This window comes from Trichechus manatus, unplaced genomic scaffold (assembly GCF_000243295.1).
Source record: "Trichechus manatus latirostris isolate Lorelei unplaced genomic scaffold, TriManLat1.0 scaffold00083, whole genome shotgun sequence".
Taxonomy (NCBI): domain Eukaryota; kingdom Metazoa; phylum Chordata; class Mammalia; order Sirenia; family Trichechidae; genus Trichechus; species Trichechus manatus.
The window spans coordinates 1,501,460-1,520,089 of record NW_004444019.1 but is presented as its reverse complement, the minus strand read 5'-3'; the positions used below and the strand labels follow the sequence as shown (position 1 = coordinate 1,520,089).

Genomic DNA, 18,630 nt, shown 5'->3' with positions numbered 1-18,630 from the left:
AATAGGAGTTCCAGAACAGGAGGAGAAAAAGGAAAACACAGAGAAGACTATTGAAGATTTGCTGGCAGAAAACTTCCCAAATATCATGAAAGAAGAAAAGCTGACCATCCAAGAAGCTCAATGAAAGCCATATAGGATAGACTCCAAAAGAAAGTCACCAAGACATATCATAATCACACTTGCCAAAATCAAAGACAAAGAAAGAATCCTGAGAGCAGCTCTAGAAAAACAAACCATTTACAAAGAGGAAACAGTAAGACTAAACTATTATTACTGGCAGAAACTATGCAGGCAAGAAGACAACGGGATGACATATATAAAACCTCAAAAGAAAACAACCGCCAACCAAGAATAATAAACAACAAAACTCTTTCTTAAATACTTCGGTGAAATTAGGAAGGACATTTCCAGAAAAACAGAAATTAAGGGAATTTGTAAAAACCAAACCAAACTTACAAGAAATATTAAAGGGAGTCCTTCAGTTAGAGAATGCACAACATCAGACAAGAACTGGAATCTAGAATATAGGACAGCACCAACCAGATATTAATCTAGGTAAAGAATTCTCAAAATAAAAGACAGCTAAAAGACTTGAAACAGGGAAACAGTGATGTCACTCTATAAATGACGACAACATCAAAACAATACACAAGGGAATAAACAGTGTAGGTATAAAACTTTCAAATAGAGAGGAAGTCAAGGTGATATCATGTAATAAAGGACTGGTTTAAACTTAGGAGGCTAAGGGTAAATTTCAAGGTAACCACAAAGGAAGCTAACAAGTCTACTCATCAGAATGAAAAAGAAGAACATAAAGCTCAATAAACACAAAATCTATAATAACAAAAGAAAAGAAAATCCACAAGCAAAAGGAACTCAGCACAGGAGAGTAAGAGGAACACAGAAAACATTAGAACCAAAAAAAAAAAAAAAAAGCACATGACAGGAATAAAGTCATACCTATTGATAATCACACTGAATGTAAACGGATTAATTACGCCTGTAAAGAAACAGAGACTGGCAGAATGGATTAAAAAAAAACACGACCCACCAATATAATGTCTATGAGAGACACATGTTAGCCAAAACATAAAGACATAAATATGTTAAAAATCAAAGGGTGGAAAAAAATATCAAACAAACAGTAACTAAGAAAGGACAGGAGTGTCAATACTAATCTCAGATAAAGTACACTAAGGCAAAAATCAACCATAAAAGTCAAGGAAGGACATTATATAATGATTAAAAGGACAATCCACCAAGAAGACAAAACCATAATAAATATCTACTCACCAACAACAAGGTTCCAAAATGCAAAAAATAAACTCTAACAACATTTAAGAGAAATACACAGTTCCACAATAATAGCAGAAGACACAACACACCACCCTCAGTGATGGACAGAAACTCAACAAAGACACAGAAGATCTAAAGGCCAAAATCAACCAATATGACCACACAGATATATACAGAACTCTCCACCCACCAAAAGCAAAGTACACATTTGTCACGGATTGTGTCCCCCCAAAATATCTGTAAATTTGGCTAGGTCATGATTCCTAGTACTGTATGACTGTCTACCACTTCATTATCTGATGCAATTTCCCTGTGTGTTGTAAATGCTATCACTATGATGTAATAAAATGGATTAGCAGCAGTTATATTGATGGGGTCTACAAGATTAGGTAGTGTCTTAAGCCGATCTCTTTAGAAATATAAAAGAGAAAAGCCAGCAGAGAGACATGGGGACCTCATACCACCAAGAAAGCACTTCCATAAGCAGAGCATGTCCTTTGCACCTGGGGTTCCTGTGCAGAGAAACTCCTAGTCCAGGGGAAGACTGACAAGAAGGACATTCCTCCAGAGCCGACACAGAGAGAAAACCTTCCCCTTGAGCAGACGCCCTGAATTTGGACTTCTTGCCTACTTTACTGTGAGAAAATAGATTTTTCTTTGTTAAACCCATTCGTTTGTGGTATTTCTGTTACAGGAGCATTAGATGACTAAGACAACATTCTTTTCAAATGCACATGGAACATTCTCCAGAACAGACCTCATTTCAGGCAACAAAGCAACCCTCAATAAAATCCAAAACATGGAAATAATACAAAGCATCTTCTCTGATCATAATACTATAAAAGTAGAAATCAGTAACAGAAGATCAAGGAAAAAAAAATCAATTACATGGAAACTGAATAACACCTTGCTTTAAAACAACTGGGTAATAAAAGAAATCAAAGAGGGACTTTTAAAAAATTCTTAGATTCAAATGAGAAAGAAAATATATCATACCAAAACATTTGGGACACAGCAAAGGCAGTACTCAGAGATCAATTTATAGCAATAAAAGCACACATCAAAAATGAAAAACAGGCCAAAATCAAAATGTTAGCCCTACAACTCAAAAGAAATAGAAAGAGAACAGCAAAAGAAGTCCACAGCCACATAACAAAGGAGATAATAAAGATCAGAGGAGAAATAAATGAAATAGAAAACAGAACAGAAGCAATCAACAAGACCAAAAGTTGGTTCTTTGAAAAGATAAACAAAATCGACAAACCACTAGCCAAACTGACAAAAGAAAAACAGGAGAGGAAGCAAATAACCTACATAAGAAATGAGACAAGGGAGATTACAACTGACCCAAATAGAATAAAAAGGATCGTAACAGAATACTATGAAAAATTGTGCTCCAACAAATTTGAGAACCTAGAGGAAATGGACAAATTTCTAGAAGTACACAACCTACCTAAAATAACATAAACTGAGACAGAAAATCTGATGTAACAAGAAGGGATTTAAGAGGTAGTTAAAAAAAAAAAAAAAAAAGACCTGGATCATGTGGCTTTACTGGAGAATTCTACCAAACACTCAGAGAAGAGGTCTCATCAGTATTACTCAAACTATTTCAGAGCACAGAAAAGGAAGGAAAACTCCCAAATCCATTTTATGAAGCCAGCATAACCCTGATACTGAAGCCAGGCAAAGACACTGCAAAAAAAGAAAATTACAGACCAGTATCTCTCACGAATATAGATGCAAAAATTCACAACAAAATTCCAGCCAACAGAATTCAGCTTTGTATCAAAAAAATAATACACCGTGACCAAATGGAATTTGTACCAGGTATGCAATGATGGTTCTGCATTAGAAAATCAATCAATGTAATCCACTAAATAAACAGAACAAAGGAAAAGAATCACATCATCATCTCAGTCTCGGGGGACATCTAGGTCAACTGGCATAACATAGTTAATAAAGAAAATGTTCTACATCCTACTTTGGTGAATAGTGTCTGGGGTCTAAAAAGCTTGCAAGAAGCCACCTAAAAAACATCTATTGGTCCCATCACGTTTACAGCAAAGGAGAATGAAGAAAACCAAGGACGCAAGGAAAATATCAGTCCAAAGGACTAATGGACATGAACTCCAGCTTCCACTAGCCTGAGCCCAGAGAAACTAGATGGTGCCTGGTTACCACCACCAACTGCTCTGACAGGGATCACAATAGAGGGTTCTGGACAGAGTGAGAGAAAAATGTAGAGCAAAATTCAAATTCACAAAAAAAGACCAAACTTACTAATCTGACAGACTCTGGAAGGACCCCCGAAACTATGGCCCCTGGACACCCTGCTGACTCAGAACTGAAGCCACTCCCAAAGTCCACCTTTCAGTCAAAAATTAGACAGGCCTATAAAACAATAACACATGTGAGGAACGTGCTTTTAAGCTCAATCAAGTATAGGAGACCTAATGTGCAATAACTGCCCAAAAGCAAAGATGAGAAGGCAGGAAAGGACATGAAACCTGGATAAATGGACACGGGGAACTGAGGGTGTAAAGCGAAAGCGAAGAGTGCTCACACATTGCGGGGATTGCAACCAATGTCACAAAACAGTCTGTGTATAAATTTTTGAATCAGAAACTAATTAGCACTGTGAACTTTCACCTAAAGCACAATTAAAAAAAAAAAAAACACAGATATAGCGATAGCAAACATCAGAAGGACAGAACTTGATCCTCAAAAATTCTCAGAAGACAGAAAACACTGGATGCCACAAGGATTTTGGCAAACTGGAGCTTACTCTAGAAGATTTTTTTCATGTAAAGAGCGTCTGAGAACTGTTTGTAAATAATGGAGACTACATGATCATGGTCTTCAATCTGATGAATTATTCATCTGAGAAACTACAAATCTAAAAACGTTTCTAGTATGCAAATTTTAGGTCACAATGAAGAACCTTCCAACAATTAGCTGCTTGAAAATTAAGACGCACGTATTCCCTTGTGTTGGTTTTCAAACAGAATCTAAGTCATCCCTTACTAGAAATGTTATACTGCATATTAATGAATCAGAATGTTAGACCAAAACAAGGTCCAAAGTTCCTTCCAACTTTGAAATTCATGTTGTCTTTGGGACTACAATATTTGCATATTTACATACATTTGTTATTGTGTTTCCTCCCTAGTACTAATCTTTACAATCAATCTGACTATACAAGAATAACAAAGCAATGATTATAAAAATCATAGGTAAGAAAAGATAAACAATGAAAATAAAGAAAATTTAGCACCATAAAATGTTTGTCCTTTATACTTTTCTCCTATTAGAGACTAAATATCTTGAAATTTCCATTTAGAAAACACTTTTGGAAAGTAGTTAGAAATATAAAATAAGAGAAAACTGACAACTTTCAGAATCCACCCTTTCAGAAAAAAAATTATGAGGTGAAGGCTCAAAGCAAATACTGGAACAAAGGTCAAAAGAATTAAAGATTACTTTTTCTTACACGAAAAAAATAACTCACCCGGCAAAATAATAAGACCAAATGAGTTAAGAACTGGTAGAGATTTACAGGCTAAAAACTTTCTGAAAAACTTAATGGCAAGTACATTTTATACTTAAGACCACAAGATCACACATATATTTTACACACAGAAAATCCAAGTAACAAACTAGAAACTGAAACAGCACAAAACAAGACTGTAAGAAATAAGACTTGAATATTCTGAAGATGTCACAACCTAGTCACAACCTAGTTTCACAAGGATTGCCGAACAATTTTAAATAAAAATCCATAGATTTTTACGGAAAAATAAATTCTAAAATGTACAGTGGAACACTGATACCTAAAGAAAAATTTTGAAATTCTTGGCCAGTCCATATAAAGTTCTTAAATAACAAAAGAATGTATTCATGAGCTTACCCGTTTCAAAATTTTGACCTTGTGTTTCACTGTATCATCTATATATTTGTTTTTTTCATTGGTTGGTGTGTGTTTTAATAACCCAAGCTTTTCACACTCCATTGTTTTATCTTCACTGTGAATTTCAACTTTAGCTTGGTTTTCCAAAATATCTGGATCTAATATTTCAGTCTTTTTATCTTCTTCAGCACAACATTTCACACACACATATTCTTTGTCTTCCTCTCCCATTTGTTGTGCTTGGGAAAGACTTAACCCAACACAGTCACCATGAAACCAGTCATCACATCTCCCACAGCCAACCATAAACCTGGAGAGGGGGAAAAGAAACTTTGATTTGATACAGGTTTACAAAGTCAATGTCAAAAGTGCATCTAAATAAAATTTCCAATACTTGATTTTCTGAGATACTGTACATGTTCTCCAAGTTTCCTCATTCTGTAAGTCCAACAAAAAGCAAGTTTTCAATGGAAAGAGTATTCTATACAAATAGAATCTTTAAAGATTTAAAATACTTCCCCTCTGGTATGAATACAAACAAAACAAAAATCAAACAACATCCCACAAAGATGAAAATAAAAGATAATGACCAAAATATAGACTATTTCTCCACTGAGAAGCTCTCTGTGATAATCTGATTACAGACAATTCATCAAAGTTACAGCTACATTACCACACAGACCTGAATTCATACACAAAAAGGGGGGAGGTTTATCCAACAAACTATTAAAAAAAAAATCCAAAAAAAGCAGCAATAAAAAATGTACCTCAAAAACTAATAAACTGATTATTAAACAACTACATGACTATTCTTTAAGCTCAAAATATTCGGATTCAGGAATTCACATTCAACTGAAGACTCTTTTGATATACTTTTGTGTGTGAAGACTTCTTACTACTGACCATGGGTTTTAGACAATAAACTTGTTTTTCAAAATAAAGATCAGTATAATCTCCTAACATGAAGATATTAATATACAGGTTTAATTTTTTTAATCTTTCAGTACAAACAATCCTATAAAAAAATTTCTCCTTACTGCATTTTATTTAAGAATTAACTCCACTAACCAACAGGAACAGTAGAAAGACACAAGATTTATGACCTTAAGTTTTTTCTTAGAAAGAGTATCTGGAATTACTTTTGAATGACAAATCAAAACAATATAAAATAGTAATCTGAGAATTTTTTTTAATATACTTTTAAACCCATTGTTAGAAAAACTGCAAAGCTCATTTGAAATAAAAATGTTGAACATTTTCATTTTTCTGTCTTTAGGTTAGCAATTCATGGTATGTTAAAAAGATTAAGATAGAAGGGTTTAGGAATATAAATTCCTTAATAATCTAACAGATACTTGTATTACTGATTTGGACGACACTGCGTAAGCGTCAAAACTTCTTTTAAAAACCAGTGGTCCAGCAGGAGGATGTTAAAGGAGATACAGTCAACACTCTCTAAATATACCAGAAGTGAATCTCTTTTAATAGTGGAACGAACTATAAAAATTAAAACAAGGAGTTTCAATCCTTAAAGGGCATCTTAAAAAAGGCATACCCAACACTCCATTCTTGAATAGCAGTAATTTCTTCTTCTGCTTTTCTATTGTGTATCAAACTACTACTGTGCAATTAGACTTGACTTCATACCTACAATTCATCATTCTTCACTCTCACTGTGATGCCTTTGCTATCTTTATAAATCCTCATCTTCCCAATGATTTGGTTAAAAAAACAAAAAAAGCTTCAATGCCTGTGTCCAGAAAATACAAAATATTCTGGATCTACATGCCTAATAAACTTTCAAACAATGCAATATTTGTTTGCAAGACAGAAATGGTTTCTCAAGGTTTGAGGAGATTTTTGATGGATCCATGTTACAGATACAGATCTTCCTGCCAATAGAAAAATAAAAGGTTTGACTAATGCAGTGCTTGAAAGTGCTTCGATTTCACGTTGCAAAGTAACAAGAACTGCTATTTCTGGAAAGCAACTGTCTAATTTGATGTCTTTTGAAATACTGAAGGAAAGCTAATTGTGATTTCCCTTTACCTCCCTAATCAAAGCCACATTATCATTTCTTCAAAGCAAATCTGAAATAGTCTCAGTAAGGAACTGCTTAATTAAAAACCTACACTGACTACACTTCTGCCCCAAACTCAAATATAAATGTAAAATTATAAAGATCATTTTAAGAACTTTTTAAATCTTTATTTGACCAGGGAAGAGTGGTTTTATGATTGTGAAATTTATTAAGGAATATTTCAAGCTTATTTTGGAAATGTGTCCAGCAAACTTGACTCTGAAAAGCAAATCTCTTAGTACCATCTACAGATTCACCTTAATATAGTTTAGATTTTATGTGAGATAAAATTTTCTGAGAAATCAAGAAAAAAGGAGTATTTAAAAAAAAAAGAAAAAAGAGTATTGATAAAAAATTTTTCCACACGTCCTGGGTGATGTATTTTACCTTAAAATAAAAATTAATGCAACTGATGTAAATATGGATTGTTCTTAGATCTAAAACTGAACAGTAATATGAACTTAACAAATCATGTTAAAAGACGGTCTATCACAAAGAGAGAATATATTTTCTTTCCTTCTCATGTTATTTCTCATAGTTTAAAAACATATGGGCCATACAGCTAACAGAATTACTCTCCCACTTTCTACCTTGTCACTCAGTTTCTCATTACTAACAGGCAAAAATCATTTAAGGAAAATAGATAATCTGCATGTTAAATTTTTTACTAAAAAATCTATGTTGTGTGGAGTTCAGCTCTTGATCAACTAATTGAAACAGAGCAATACAAATAAGCTAATTGAAGAGTTCAACAATATTCATGCTGCCTTCTCCTAGTGTTACCTATTCATATACGAAATAGTAAAAATAAAAATCTTGACCTAAGACCATGAGAAACTAATTTAAAATTCTAATATTAACTTTGTATGAGCCAAAAAATATTCTTAGAAAATTTTTAACTTCTTCAAAGTAAGGTAGAGACAACATCGAGAACTCCGATTATTAGCAATTCATGCTGTAGGCTAACACTGTAGCTGTCACAAGGCGGGCCTTCAATTTTGATGTTTCCTTTAAGTGACAGTACAGGCCCATGTTATTGTAAATATATATGTACTCACTTTTTTCTGATGAAAGGACTCTATTCCACAGAAACATTAAATCATCTTAGCGTTACTAATAATCTAAATCTGCAAAGAAAAATATTTGTCTACAGAACTCTTAAAAACCTGAGAAAAACCAGAACAATTTATTCTAGAAATTTCGTTCTCAAAAAAGGAATTCTTGTTTGAGTATAAAACTCTGAATCCATTTTGCTAGCGAGGTTTATTTAGTTTTGTTTGTTAATTTCACCTACTATGCTATCCTTCTACAACAAGGTCAAGAGATTGTATTGCAGACCAAAGATACAAAGGTCTTTTGGAAAGATACGGAAGTAACAAAAACTACAAGGTAGATAATACGGAAAGGCTTCTTCTTCCTTCCAAAATGCCAACTGCCTTATGTTTTTAGGAAGTGCAAAGATTACATTATTTAAAAAAAAAGATTATTAAATGGTCTTTTCTTTTTTTAAATAATGTAACTTTGTTGTAAAGCTGAAATCAGGAAAATAGAAGCAAAACAGCATGACATGTAAATTATTAAAGTCAATAACTACTGTCTTTTATGATGTGTACATATCTGCCTATGGTCAAATATCAACATGTGGCCAGGCTATGACTAAATCTACTATTACAAAATATAATTTTCCACTAGAAGCACATCCAAGGAAGCTAACCTCAATTGCAATGCATGTAAAATGCCAAAAAATTAAGCAGCTTTTCAGAAGCAAAGCTGTTACAAGTGCTAGGAAATATGTCATATTAACAGCTTTCAATGTGGCTAGTGCTACTTCCAGATATTCCCTTCTTATAAATTCATATTCTTACACATGGCTTAAAATAGAAAAACCTCATGCTGCATGCCAAGCACATTTTTTTTCCTTTTTGAGTAAATTCAATGTATATACAAGAACACTGTATCAAAGAGGCAGTCATGGATAGTTAATATGTAAAGAAAAAACAATCAATTACTTAGGCTTCTTTATTCACAAAATTGAAGTAATCTTAAATGTTGCTTCCAAAATTGACCATTTCCAATAATATTATATATTACCCAGGTCAATTACACAGGGTGAACTCAAATTTCCTACACACTTAACATTCTAAGTCATTTTCCAGGCTGGAGCAAAGAAACTACAGATTTTATACAGTAGATCCAAAAGGAGGCACTAGGTAAAAGACACTGACGAAACACCTAATCTTCATTTTAGGAAAATTATTGATGTTGGTAAAATGACAGTAATCATTAAAAAGCCTGGGCAAAACCCTGAAGACTGGGCAATCAGAATACAAGTTTACCTACAAAAAGCGACAGTACAATATACTTAACATGGCTTCCAACTCTATGCCAGTTCAATATTACAAACTCATTCACTTTAAGGCTGTTATTCCATTTCTCTGACCAAGTATCACTGGTGGGTTTTAAAAGAGTCTGGCAAGAAAAGGGCTGGCTTAAAAGAGCACTAAAAAGCACCTCAACCCTTAATTGTCTTAGGCCAGGTCCCATATTAGAATATCTGAATAAGGTGTTTTAAACCAAAAGCCATAAAGATCACATAAGTGAGGGCAAATGTAGCACTATATTCCAACAATTGTAATTTCTAAAAAACTGGAATATGTTATAAAGGAATCTCTGACACTAAAAATAAGACCACAGGCTGAATCACAAAGAAACCCCTCAAGATAAAATTCAGGTTATTTTTGACAGACTAGCCCCACAACATCTCCCAGCTATTCTCCAACCGCCGTCCCACCACTGAAAGAATGTTCTACAGCACACTTTAGTAAACTGTCCCTCCCTAAAGAGTTTCATTTTCATGTAATCTGATAGTGGCTGGAGAAGTCACTCTAACATTTACTTTCATGAATAAGAATAGTATTATAGTGTACAAGTTATAATGTTCTTTTATCATATCAGTGTTGATAGACGCTCCAACAGCAATCTGAACACGTGAACAGGATGATCTTGTAGCTGCAAACTCCACTTCATCTTGTTTCTCTTTTCTTTAAAGCAAATAAACAAAAAATACACTGGGGAAGGGGAGGTGAAGGAAACAGTGTCTGAAACTACAAAACACTGAATCCTAAGGAAAAAATTATGAAGGGCACGCTGCTAAAATTTTAACAGATACGTGAACATTAGAAAATAAACACATTTTTCACTCTGTTCCATGTTACATACAAATTTCACTTGGATAATCTAACAATTATCTTAGCTATTAAATTCCAAGGTCAAGTTTGATAGTTATAAAGTGGTGGCATTGAGTCATAGTAAGTGTGCTTCATTTTTTCAAAAGAAAAATAGAATTTCCATTATGACCTTCATACTTTATTACTAGTTCTTTTCAAGCCAAATAAAATGATATATAACTTACAGATCCCTGGAAGTATAACATTTTTTTGTGTAGCAGAAAGTTTGTTTTTTCAGAGGCAACCACTAAATTACACTCCCTAACTGGTTACAATGACAAAACATTTCCAAAGATACCAGTTAATGGTTAAATTATATTTTGTAAAATGTTCTACAACGATTTATTTGTAAATTTGATGGCTCCATCTTTCTATCATTTATCCAGGATTGATGAAGGGGGGGGTTATTTTTGCAAAGCCTTTGTATGTTAAATAATTTATTTTTGTGTGTGTAACAGTTCTCACATTACCCCACCCCAAAAAAGCAGTTTCTCTTAAATGTACACACATCACACATACACACACACACACCTGTTGCCATGTGGTTTTTTGCAAAAACCACACTGCTTGCTGGGAGTCCACACATATTTGTTTTCAAATAAGGAGCCATGATCTGAGCCTTCTCTTTTTACAGTAGCTATGTTGTCTGGAATGAATAATGGTGGCTCATCCAAAGAAAAACTTTTGCTGCTTCTTCTTTGGCGGGGTTGTAGGTTCTTCTCAGGTTTTTTTAGTTTCAGTTTATCCTCCTCCTTAAAATGCTCTACACCTGCATGTTCAAGCTCTTCCTTCACATGACTATTGGTTTTCATTGTGGGAGCCTGCTGCTGGGGCTTATGGCACTGCTTCTGGCTGGAATGTAGCAAATATCCAGCTTGTGATGGATGATGAGGTTCTTTAGAGCAAGCAGGATGACCATGAGTCTTATCACTCAAAGAATGGGTCAAGGATTTAGAGGTCTGCACTAAATTTTGATCCTGTGATGTTTTTTTAAATACCAAATGAGCTTGACTTTTCACAGATTTAACCCCAGAATTGCTACTCTGAATCTTTAAATCTTTATCAACTTGTTTTTTTCTCACTTTGACAGGCCTATGAAAATTCTGCTGAGATTCTGATTCATTAGCATTTCGTTTCACACTTTTAACATTAACTTTGTTTTTGTTATGCATTACTTCATGCTTTGCCCCAACAATTTTCTTTGGAGTATCTGTTGTCATGTTTTGCTTAGAATGAACTGTAGGTTTTGTATGTTTGGATTTCATGTTTTTTGTCTCTGAGCAAGAAACACTACTTGACTGGCTGTTTCTATCGTCCTGAAGGTTTGCTGTATCATGGGGCTCCGTTTTAATACTTTCAACATGCTCTTTTGCATTTTGGTCAGGAGCATCACAAATAGCACTTTCTAAAATATTACTTTCTGGCTCAAAAGCAGCAGTATCAATAATCTCTAAGTTTGGTTTATTAAATTCAGTACTTTGCAACTGCTGATCATTAGACTCTGCATCTTTACAATAACCCAGTGGTTCTATTTTATTTCCTAGAATGGAGTTCTTAGATTTATCAGCAACTTCCACGGCATTCTTCAATTCCAAATTACATTCAGTTGCCTCACCAACAGAAGTAGACAAACCTTCAAGGTTCTTTTCTGTCTTATTTGGATTTGTACAAGCAGTATCACCAGAAAGCGCAGCAGCAGATCCAATCTCCTCAACAATTTGGTCACCCTCACTGGATAATTTTACTGTCCCCTTTGATTCTTGTTCAGTTTTTCCCTTTGCCCTCATTTCTTCAACAATAATCCTATCCATTTTATCTGAAATGGAATCATTTTGTTCATGCTCTTCTTTACCTGAAAACTTAAACAATGGGCTACTGACAGTCTTGATTTTACATTCCATCAGAATGTCATTTTTCTTTTCTTCAATACTGACACAAGTCTCTGAAAGAAGTGGACAACTTAATTCATGAGATGGCACATTTGCTTCTCCCTGATTATTACACTTATGCTTAGAATCTAGTTCAGCTTCATCCTTCATTTCAAGACAAGATGACACTGAAGAATGACTTGAAGACACTGATTCTTCTGGTACCACTTCTATGTGTCCAATATGTCGGCTGCTCCTTCTGCTCTCTGTATGGTACTCAGGTTTCAGTGATGCACAAACTTCTTCTTTAATCTGACACTTTTCTGGTTGTCTTACTCCTGCTTTAGGGGCAGATACAGTCTTCCCAGATGTTTTTTTTGTGCTACTTAAAGGTGATGAATTTGAACGCTTGGCAATAGTGCTCTGTCGCAAACTTCTTACTTGTTCTATCACAAGGAAAAAAAATAAATAAAAACAACTTAGCTATTTTGCCATGTGTTTTTATTTCAATATAAATTACAGCATATCATTTCTTTATTCTGAGCTATAAAATATATTTTTCTCATTTCAATGAAAATATACTGAATCACTCAAAATGGTGACTGACATGTATATGTTTAATTTTGTATTTATCGAAGTTCTCTGAATGCTGTCAGAGGGGAAGAAAACCTCTATAAAACCCAGACTGATATTATATCTTTTTTATAAGGAGCCTTGGTGGCATAAAATAAGTAAAATTAACTTCCTTTACCATTAATGCTGGTCTTAAGCAAGACTGTCGTACAAGTTTTAGACATTAAATATTTCTAAATATATAAAACCAAACAAATTCAGGTGCCTATAAAATCTAAACTAAAACCACCTATCATAAACAGGCTCTGCATAAGTATACTGGTACAGCTTCAAAAGAACTCTAATTACTTTATGAATATGGCTTCACTTCTACCACCATTTTAACATTCAAATTATTCCTCAAAGAGAAAAAATGATGTATACACTACACTACCACATACAAATCACAAAAAAAAAAAATGCAACTAAAATGCTTTAAATCAAGAAAATGATCATATCCTGAGGTTCACCCTTCAGCCAAAAGTTAGACAGGCCCATAAAACAAAATGAGACTAAAGGGCACACCAGCCAAGGTAAAAGAACTAGAAAGGAGGAGGAGACAACAGGTCGAGAAAGGAGAGTGCTGACATGCTGTGGGGTTGGTAATCAATGTCACAAAACAGTATGTGTGCTAATTGTTTACTGAGAAGCTAGTTTGTTCTGTAAACCTTCATCTAAAGTACAACTTAAAAAAAAAAAAAAAAAAAAAAAAGATCTATCCTGAAGAAAAAGAAAATGATCATAAGGGAAGTATGGAAATAATTTAAGCAAACTTCCCACTTTTAACAAGGGTCCTAACAAAGCTCTATTAAATGCATTTTTCTTCCTTTCCCTAACCTGATACATACTCCAGGGGAAGGAAAAACACAGAGTGAAAAGAAAACTGGGAAAAAAACAGATGTGAATAATTCACTAAATAGAGAAACTGTCTATATGCTAAATTAAAAAATATGAAGTTGTTCCAAGGCTATGCATATCCAACATCTCTGAATCCATTCTACATTTGAGACTACAAAAAAAAATAAAAAATACAGACCCCTACCTGTCAATGCAAAACCATTCTATGTTCCAAAATTAAGAACAGTTCCCTGGTTTGTCATTTATTATCGTGAGGAACTTAAGGTGCCATACATTCTCATTTGTCTGGAATAGTCCCAGGTAATGCCTGAAGTCCTAATTAATAGCACCCTTTCACTCTCAAAAGTGCCCCAATTAGGACAATTAATTATATGGTTGTCCTAATCTTAGACACCCATTGTAATTCTCCCAGGACGTAGCCCAGTATTTGGCCATTAGATAATTACTCAACAATTTTTTAAAACTATTCAGTGAATTATGAACTGTTTATCACATGCTCAGATACGGGATAGTAACATTTTAAAATAACAAATTTAAATGAAGGTTTGTTATCAATATTTAGATGATTTTTGAAGCTTTGAAGAAGACAGTGTGTAGTAATTCACAGCTCTACCTTAATCACTTGCCCTGAAATAAATGAAGAGCTTTTAACACCCATTACCTAAGTAGATGTAAAAATAACGAATTATAGCATATTCAACTGTTTTTTCCAATAGTAATTAATTTATTAAGTAAAAGATAAAGTCACTTTTTCTCTTCTAAATATAAACTGCATTAGTTTGAAGCCTGACTGCATAGGCTCAAAATTACCATTATTTGTCTACAATGTTCACTTTATTCTTTTCATTTTTCAAAGTCATGAGTAGATACCAAATGCATTTAAGTTTTTCATTTCTAAAATCTCACTAAAGCTACAGTAAAGGGAATTTTCTTGAAAAGATGTATTTTCCAAAAAGAAAAAAAGAACAAAAGAGAGAAAACAGTGACAAATTTTGGAAGTCAAATAAGAGATCATCACAAAGTAATTGATGTAGGAGACCCAAGTGAGACAAACACCAAGCAGGCAGTGTTAGCAAAAACCAACACCATTAACACCACAGAATCCTCACAAGACTTGAAAACTGGTGGCCCCAAATGCTTCTAAAGCGGGGATGAAGGAAGGTGGTTAAAAGGAGGATGGGTTGAAAGTTATTAAAGGAACAGTTAGATCCCTAGATCCCTCTTGTCCAGTCCACCTGCTGAACAACTTCCCTTCCCTAGCCCTAACCCAAGACTGGAGGTTTATTTTCCAGAAAGAGTAACACAGGGTTTCCAGACTAGAGAATATCAGGCACAGTTGAGAATGGCAGTAAAGTATACTGAAATTTGTGAGATTAAGTGAATTTGTATATACTGACTGCTGAGATGCCCCTAGACAACTTTCCTCAGTGACTCTCAGAATAAGTAATTAATTTATTGCTCATTTAATAGCATTCTAATGAATCTACGGGGAATAACCTAATTTCTGACATCAGAGGTTCCACTAAAAAACAGTGCAGCCAGATCACCATACTGTGAAGCTCACAGTTCACAAAGCCCAACCCACACACTTAGAGATACCTAATAGTTTTAGTCCTTACCCTTAAATATGAGCTAAGAACAAAGAATCAGGCATTTCAGGAAGTATTTAACATGAAAGATGGAAGGCAGCAAACAATTTAAAAAAAAACTGCAAGACGGAGGAAAGAGAAACTTTAAAAGGAGATAAAAACTTTTAAAATACCACAAGCATCTTAAGAAACAAGAGAAGATACTGCATCCATAAAACAAGAACAGGATGCTACAAAAAAACACCGTTCCCCAAACAAAAAAGAACACCTATAAATTAGAAATGCAAAAGTTGACAGGAAGGTTGGAGGATAAAGATGAGAAAATCTCAGCAAGGTAGAGCAAAACGACAGAGAGATGCAAAGCAGACAAATAAAGAAAATGGGAGGGGCAGTCCACATTAGATAACATTTGAGTAACAGGAGTTCCAGAAAGCAAGAGCTAAGACAATAAGGAGGGGAATCATCAATGAACTAATTCAAGAAATTTTCCCAGAACTGAATAATAGTTTTCAGACTAAAAGGGACTACTGAGTATCCAGCTCAGTACACAAAATATACCCACACCAAGACACATTATCATGAACTATCAAAACACTGGAGCTGCAGAGAAAGATATAACAAATTTCCAGAAAAAAACAGACAACATAACAAAAAAAAAAAAAAAGGAATCAGACCAAAGTTAGAAGTAGAACATCACCTTCAAATTTCTGAAGGAAAATGATTTCCAATCTTAGCTCTGTGTCCAACCAGACCATGATTCCAGTGTTAGGACAGATTAAATACATTTGCAGACATGCAAAGATTCAACAATGTATCTCCATGGCTCTTTTACTCAGGAAGCTAATGGAGGAGGTGTGTCATCAAAATGAAGGAGTTAAACCAAGAAAGCAGAAATAGGAAATAAAACACAAAGCACAGACTCCTCAGAAGAATGGTAAAGGGAGATCCTCGGATAACAGCTATGTACCAGGCTTATCAAGCTACCACCAATCCACACTGAAGAGAATCAGAAGATTCCAAGAGACTTCGTCAGTGAAATGAAACTGACAGAATAACTGATATGCATAAACACCTTTAGAGAAGATATAGACAACTGGCAAAGGAGCTGAGGGGTAATTACTAGCATGTACATAAAAAACTAAGCAAATGAAATCAAAAGCAATTATTAAATCAGAAAAACAAAAAGCAGTACAGGAAAAGAATAGTTTATTAAATGAATCATTTCCAATAGCATGTATAATCATAATAACATAAATAATTACTACTAGTCTAACAAAACTATATACAGGCAGTCCCTGGATTACAAATGAGTTCCATTCCTAACTCTGTCTTTAAGTTGAATTTGTACTTAAGTTGAACAGTTAAGTCCGGTTCATATCTAATGTCAGTCAAATGTACGTCTTAGTATACAGTATACCTTTCGATGCACAAAAAACATTAAAGAAATACTTTCAGGTTCACTACAACATCTTTAACATAGTAATACAGTAATAATAATAATAATGTTTTGGTGCAAGTCGCAAAGTAGCGCCCTTTTGTTATTACGGACCATTGTATGTACCTTGAATTTTTAATATAATAGCTTTACAGGGGTTAGTTCATAACTACAGGTTGTATGTAAGTTGAACGCTCGTAACCCGAGCACTGCCTGTACTGGAAGATGAGAAAATGTCCTTCTGTATGATTAGGACAAGAGGGAGAAAAAAATGCTAAATCCTCATCATCCAGAATAATAAAACAGCAGCAATATGTGCATTTATTTAGAAATATGGAGGTAAATACAAAAAGAAAAAACAGTGGGAAGATTTAACACTAATTTCCTCTGAGAAAAGGAAAATGAGTGGTGGGGTAGTGTGTACTGAAAACTGATGTTTTTCTTAAATCTTATAGAACTAGTCAAATCTTTAAACTATGTAAATGTTTAATTTCAGTAAAAAGTCTGACATTAATTATACCAAGGTACTGACAAAATCTCAAAATGGATTACTATCAATAATGCTCAGACTAACAAATATCAAGAAAATAAGATTTCTGCTCAGCAAGCTTACAACCTAACACATCTCTCCCTACACCTCTGATTTTCTAGCCGGACCTCTTTGGAGGGATTACCTTGTGCCATTAAACGAGGTGATTTTCTTGGTGATCTTACTGAATTGTCTTCTACTTTGTCCCTCAAATTTCTGTTAGGTAAAATCAGTTCTTCTTCATCAATGGTATCATTGCCACTTTCTTTAACAACTCCTTCATCCATAATATCGTCAAGACCAACAACTAGAAAAAACAAAAAAACAAAAACAACAAAAAAATTAACTTTTGAAAATACTGGGGAAACGTTAAATATTTAAAGGTGGTATAGAAAATACTGTGAAACCATTTTAACGTAATAAATACAATGTCCTGAAAATCTAGATCTATTTCAAACATATGTGATACTGTCACTACCAAGCTACCAAATCAATTCAATTTTACAATTTCCTATCTCATGAGGTAGCTAGTTGAAGCAAAGATTAGTTATTCTCTTTCTTAGTTAGACTTCAGCTATCACTCTCACTTATCACTCATTGTCTTTTTGTGAATGTCATAGGTGATCATACCTGGATTACTCAATTATCTCAATTTTGGTTACAGAAGTACATGAGTTCAAAATCTTGCAAAGCTTATGCTAGCTAGGTTCACGCTAGGACCAAAAAATTCTAGTTCAAACTGGGATCCTACTACTCAGAGACTTCATGCTACAAGTGAGAGTAAACAATGGGGACATACTTTTGAGTGGTAGCAGAAAAAAAAAGAGAAATGAAAAACAATGTAATTACCCTCTCCCTCAAATGCTGACAAAAATGGTGCGTATTTAATGTAGCTATATAATTGAAATAATTTCTTTCAGTCAAAGGAGAGACAGAGTCACTTATTTAGAGGGGAGAGGGCGTGGGAAAGATTTAGAAACACATAAACACTGTAGTGATATTGTCACTGGGTTCATTTCCGTATAAAAACACAAATGCCACTAACTAGCCAACACTTACAAGCAATTCTAAAAGCACAATTGTATGAAATCTTGTAAAAAGAAGGTAATTATTTTGACCAGAAGGCCTGTATTCAAATCCCTGTTACAGCAATTAAATAAAACTTGGCCAAGTCACTTAACCTCTCTATAAGTTTTTTAATCACTAAAATGAAAATGACATCTTTC

General features: G+C 34.1%; 1 protein-coding gene across 4 annotated transcripts in view; it reads right to left on the bottom strand.

Annotated features, from left to right (window-relative positions):
- PHF3 (PHD finger protein 3) overlaps positions 1-18,630 on the bottom strand; it is a 95,625-nt gene that overhangs the window by 26,314 nt on the left and 50,681 nt on the right. For all 4 annotated transcript variants that reach the window (XM_023735860.1, XM_023735858.1, XM_023735857.1 and 1 more), the window contains 3 exons: positions 17,550-17,711; positions 11,045-12,827; positions 5,207-5,516 (listed from right to left, as the gene is read on the bottom strand). In XM_023735860.1, coding sequence (XP_023591628.1) covers positions 5,207-5,516; positions 11,045-12,827; positions 17,550-17,691 — 2,235 coding nt within the window. In that variant the 5' untranslated portion in view covers positions 17,692-17,711. The remainder of the gene's footprint in view (positions 1-5,206; positions 5,517-11,044; positions 12,828-17,549; positions 17,712-18,630) is intronic.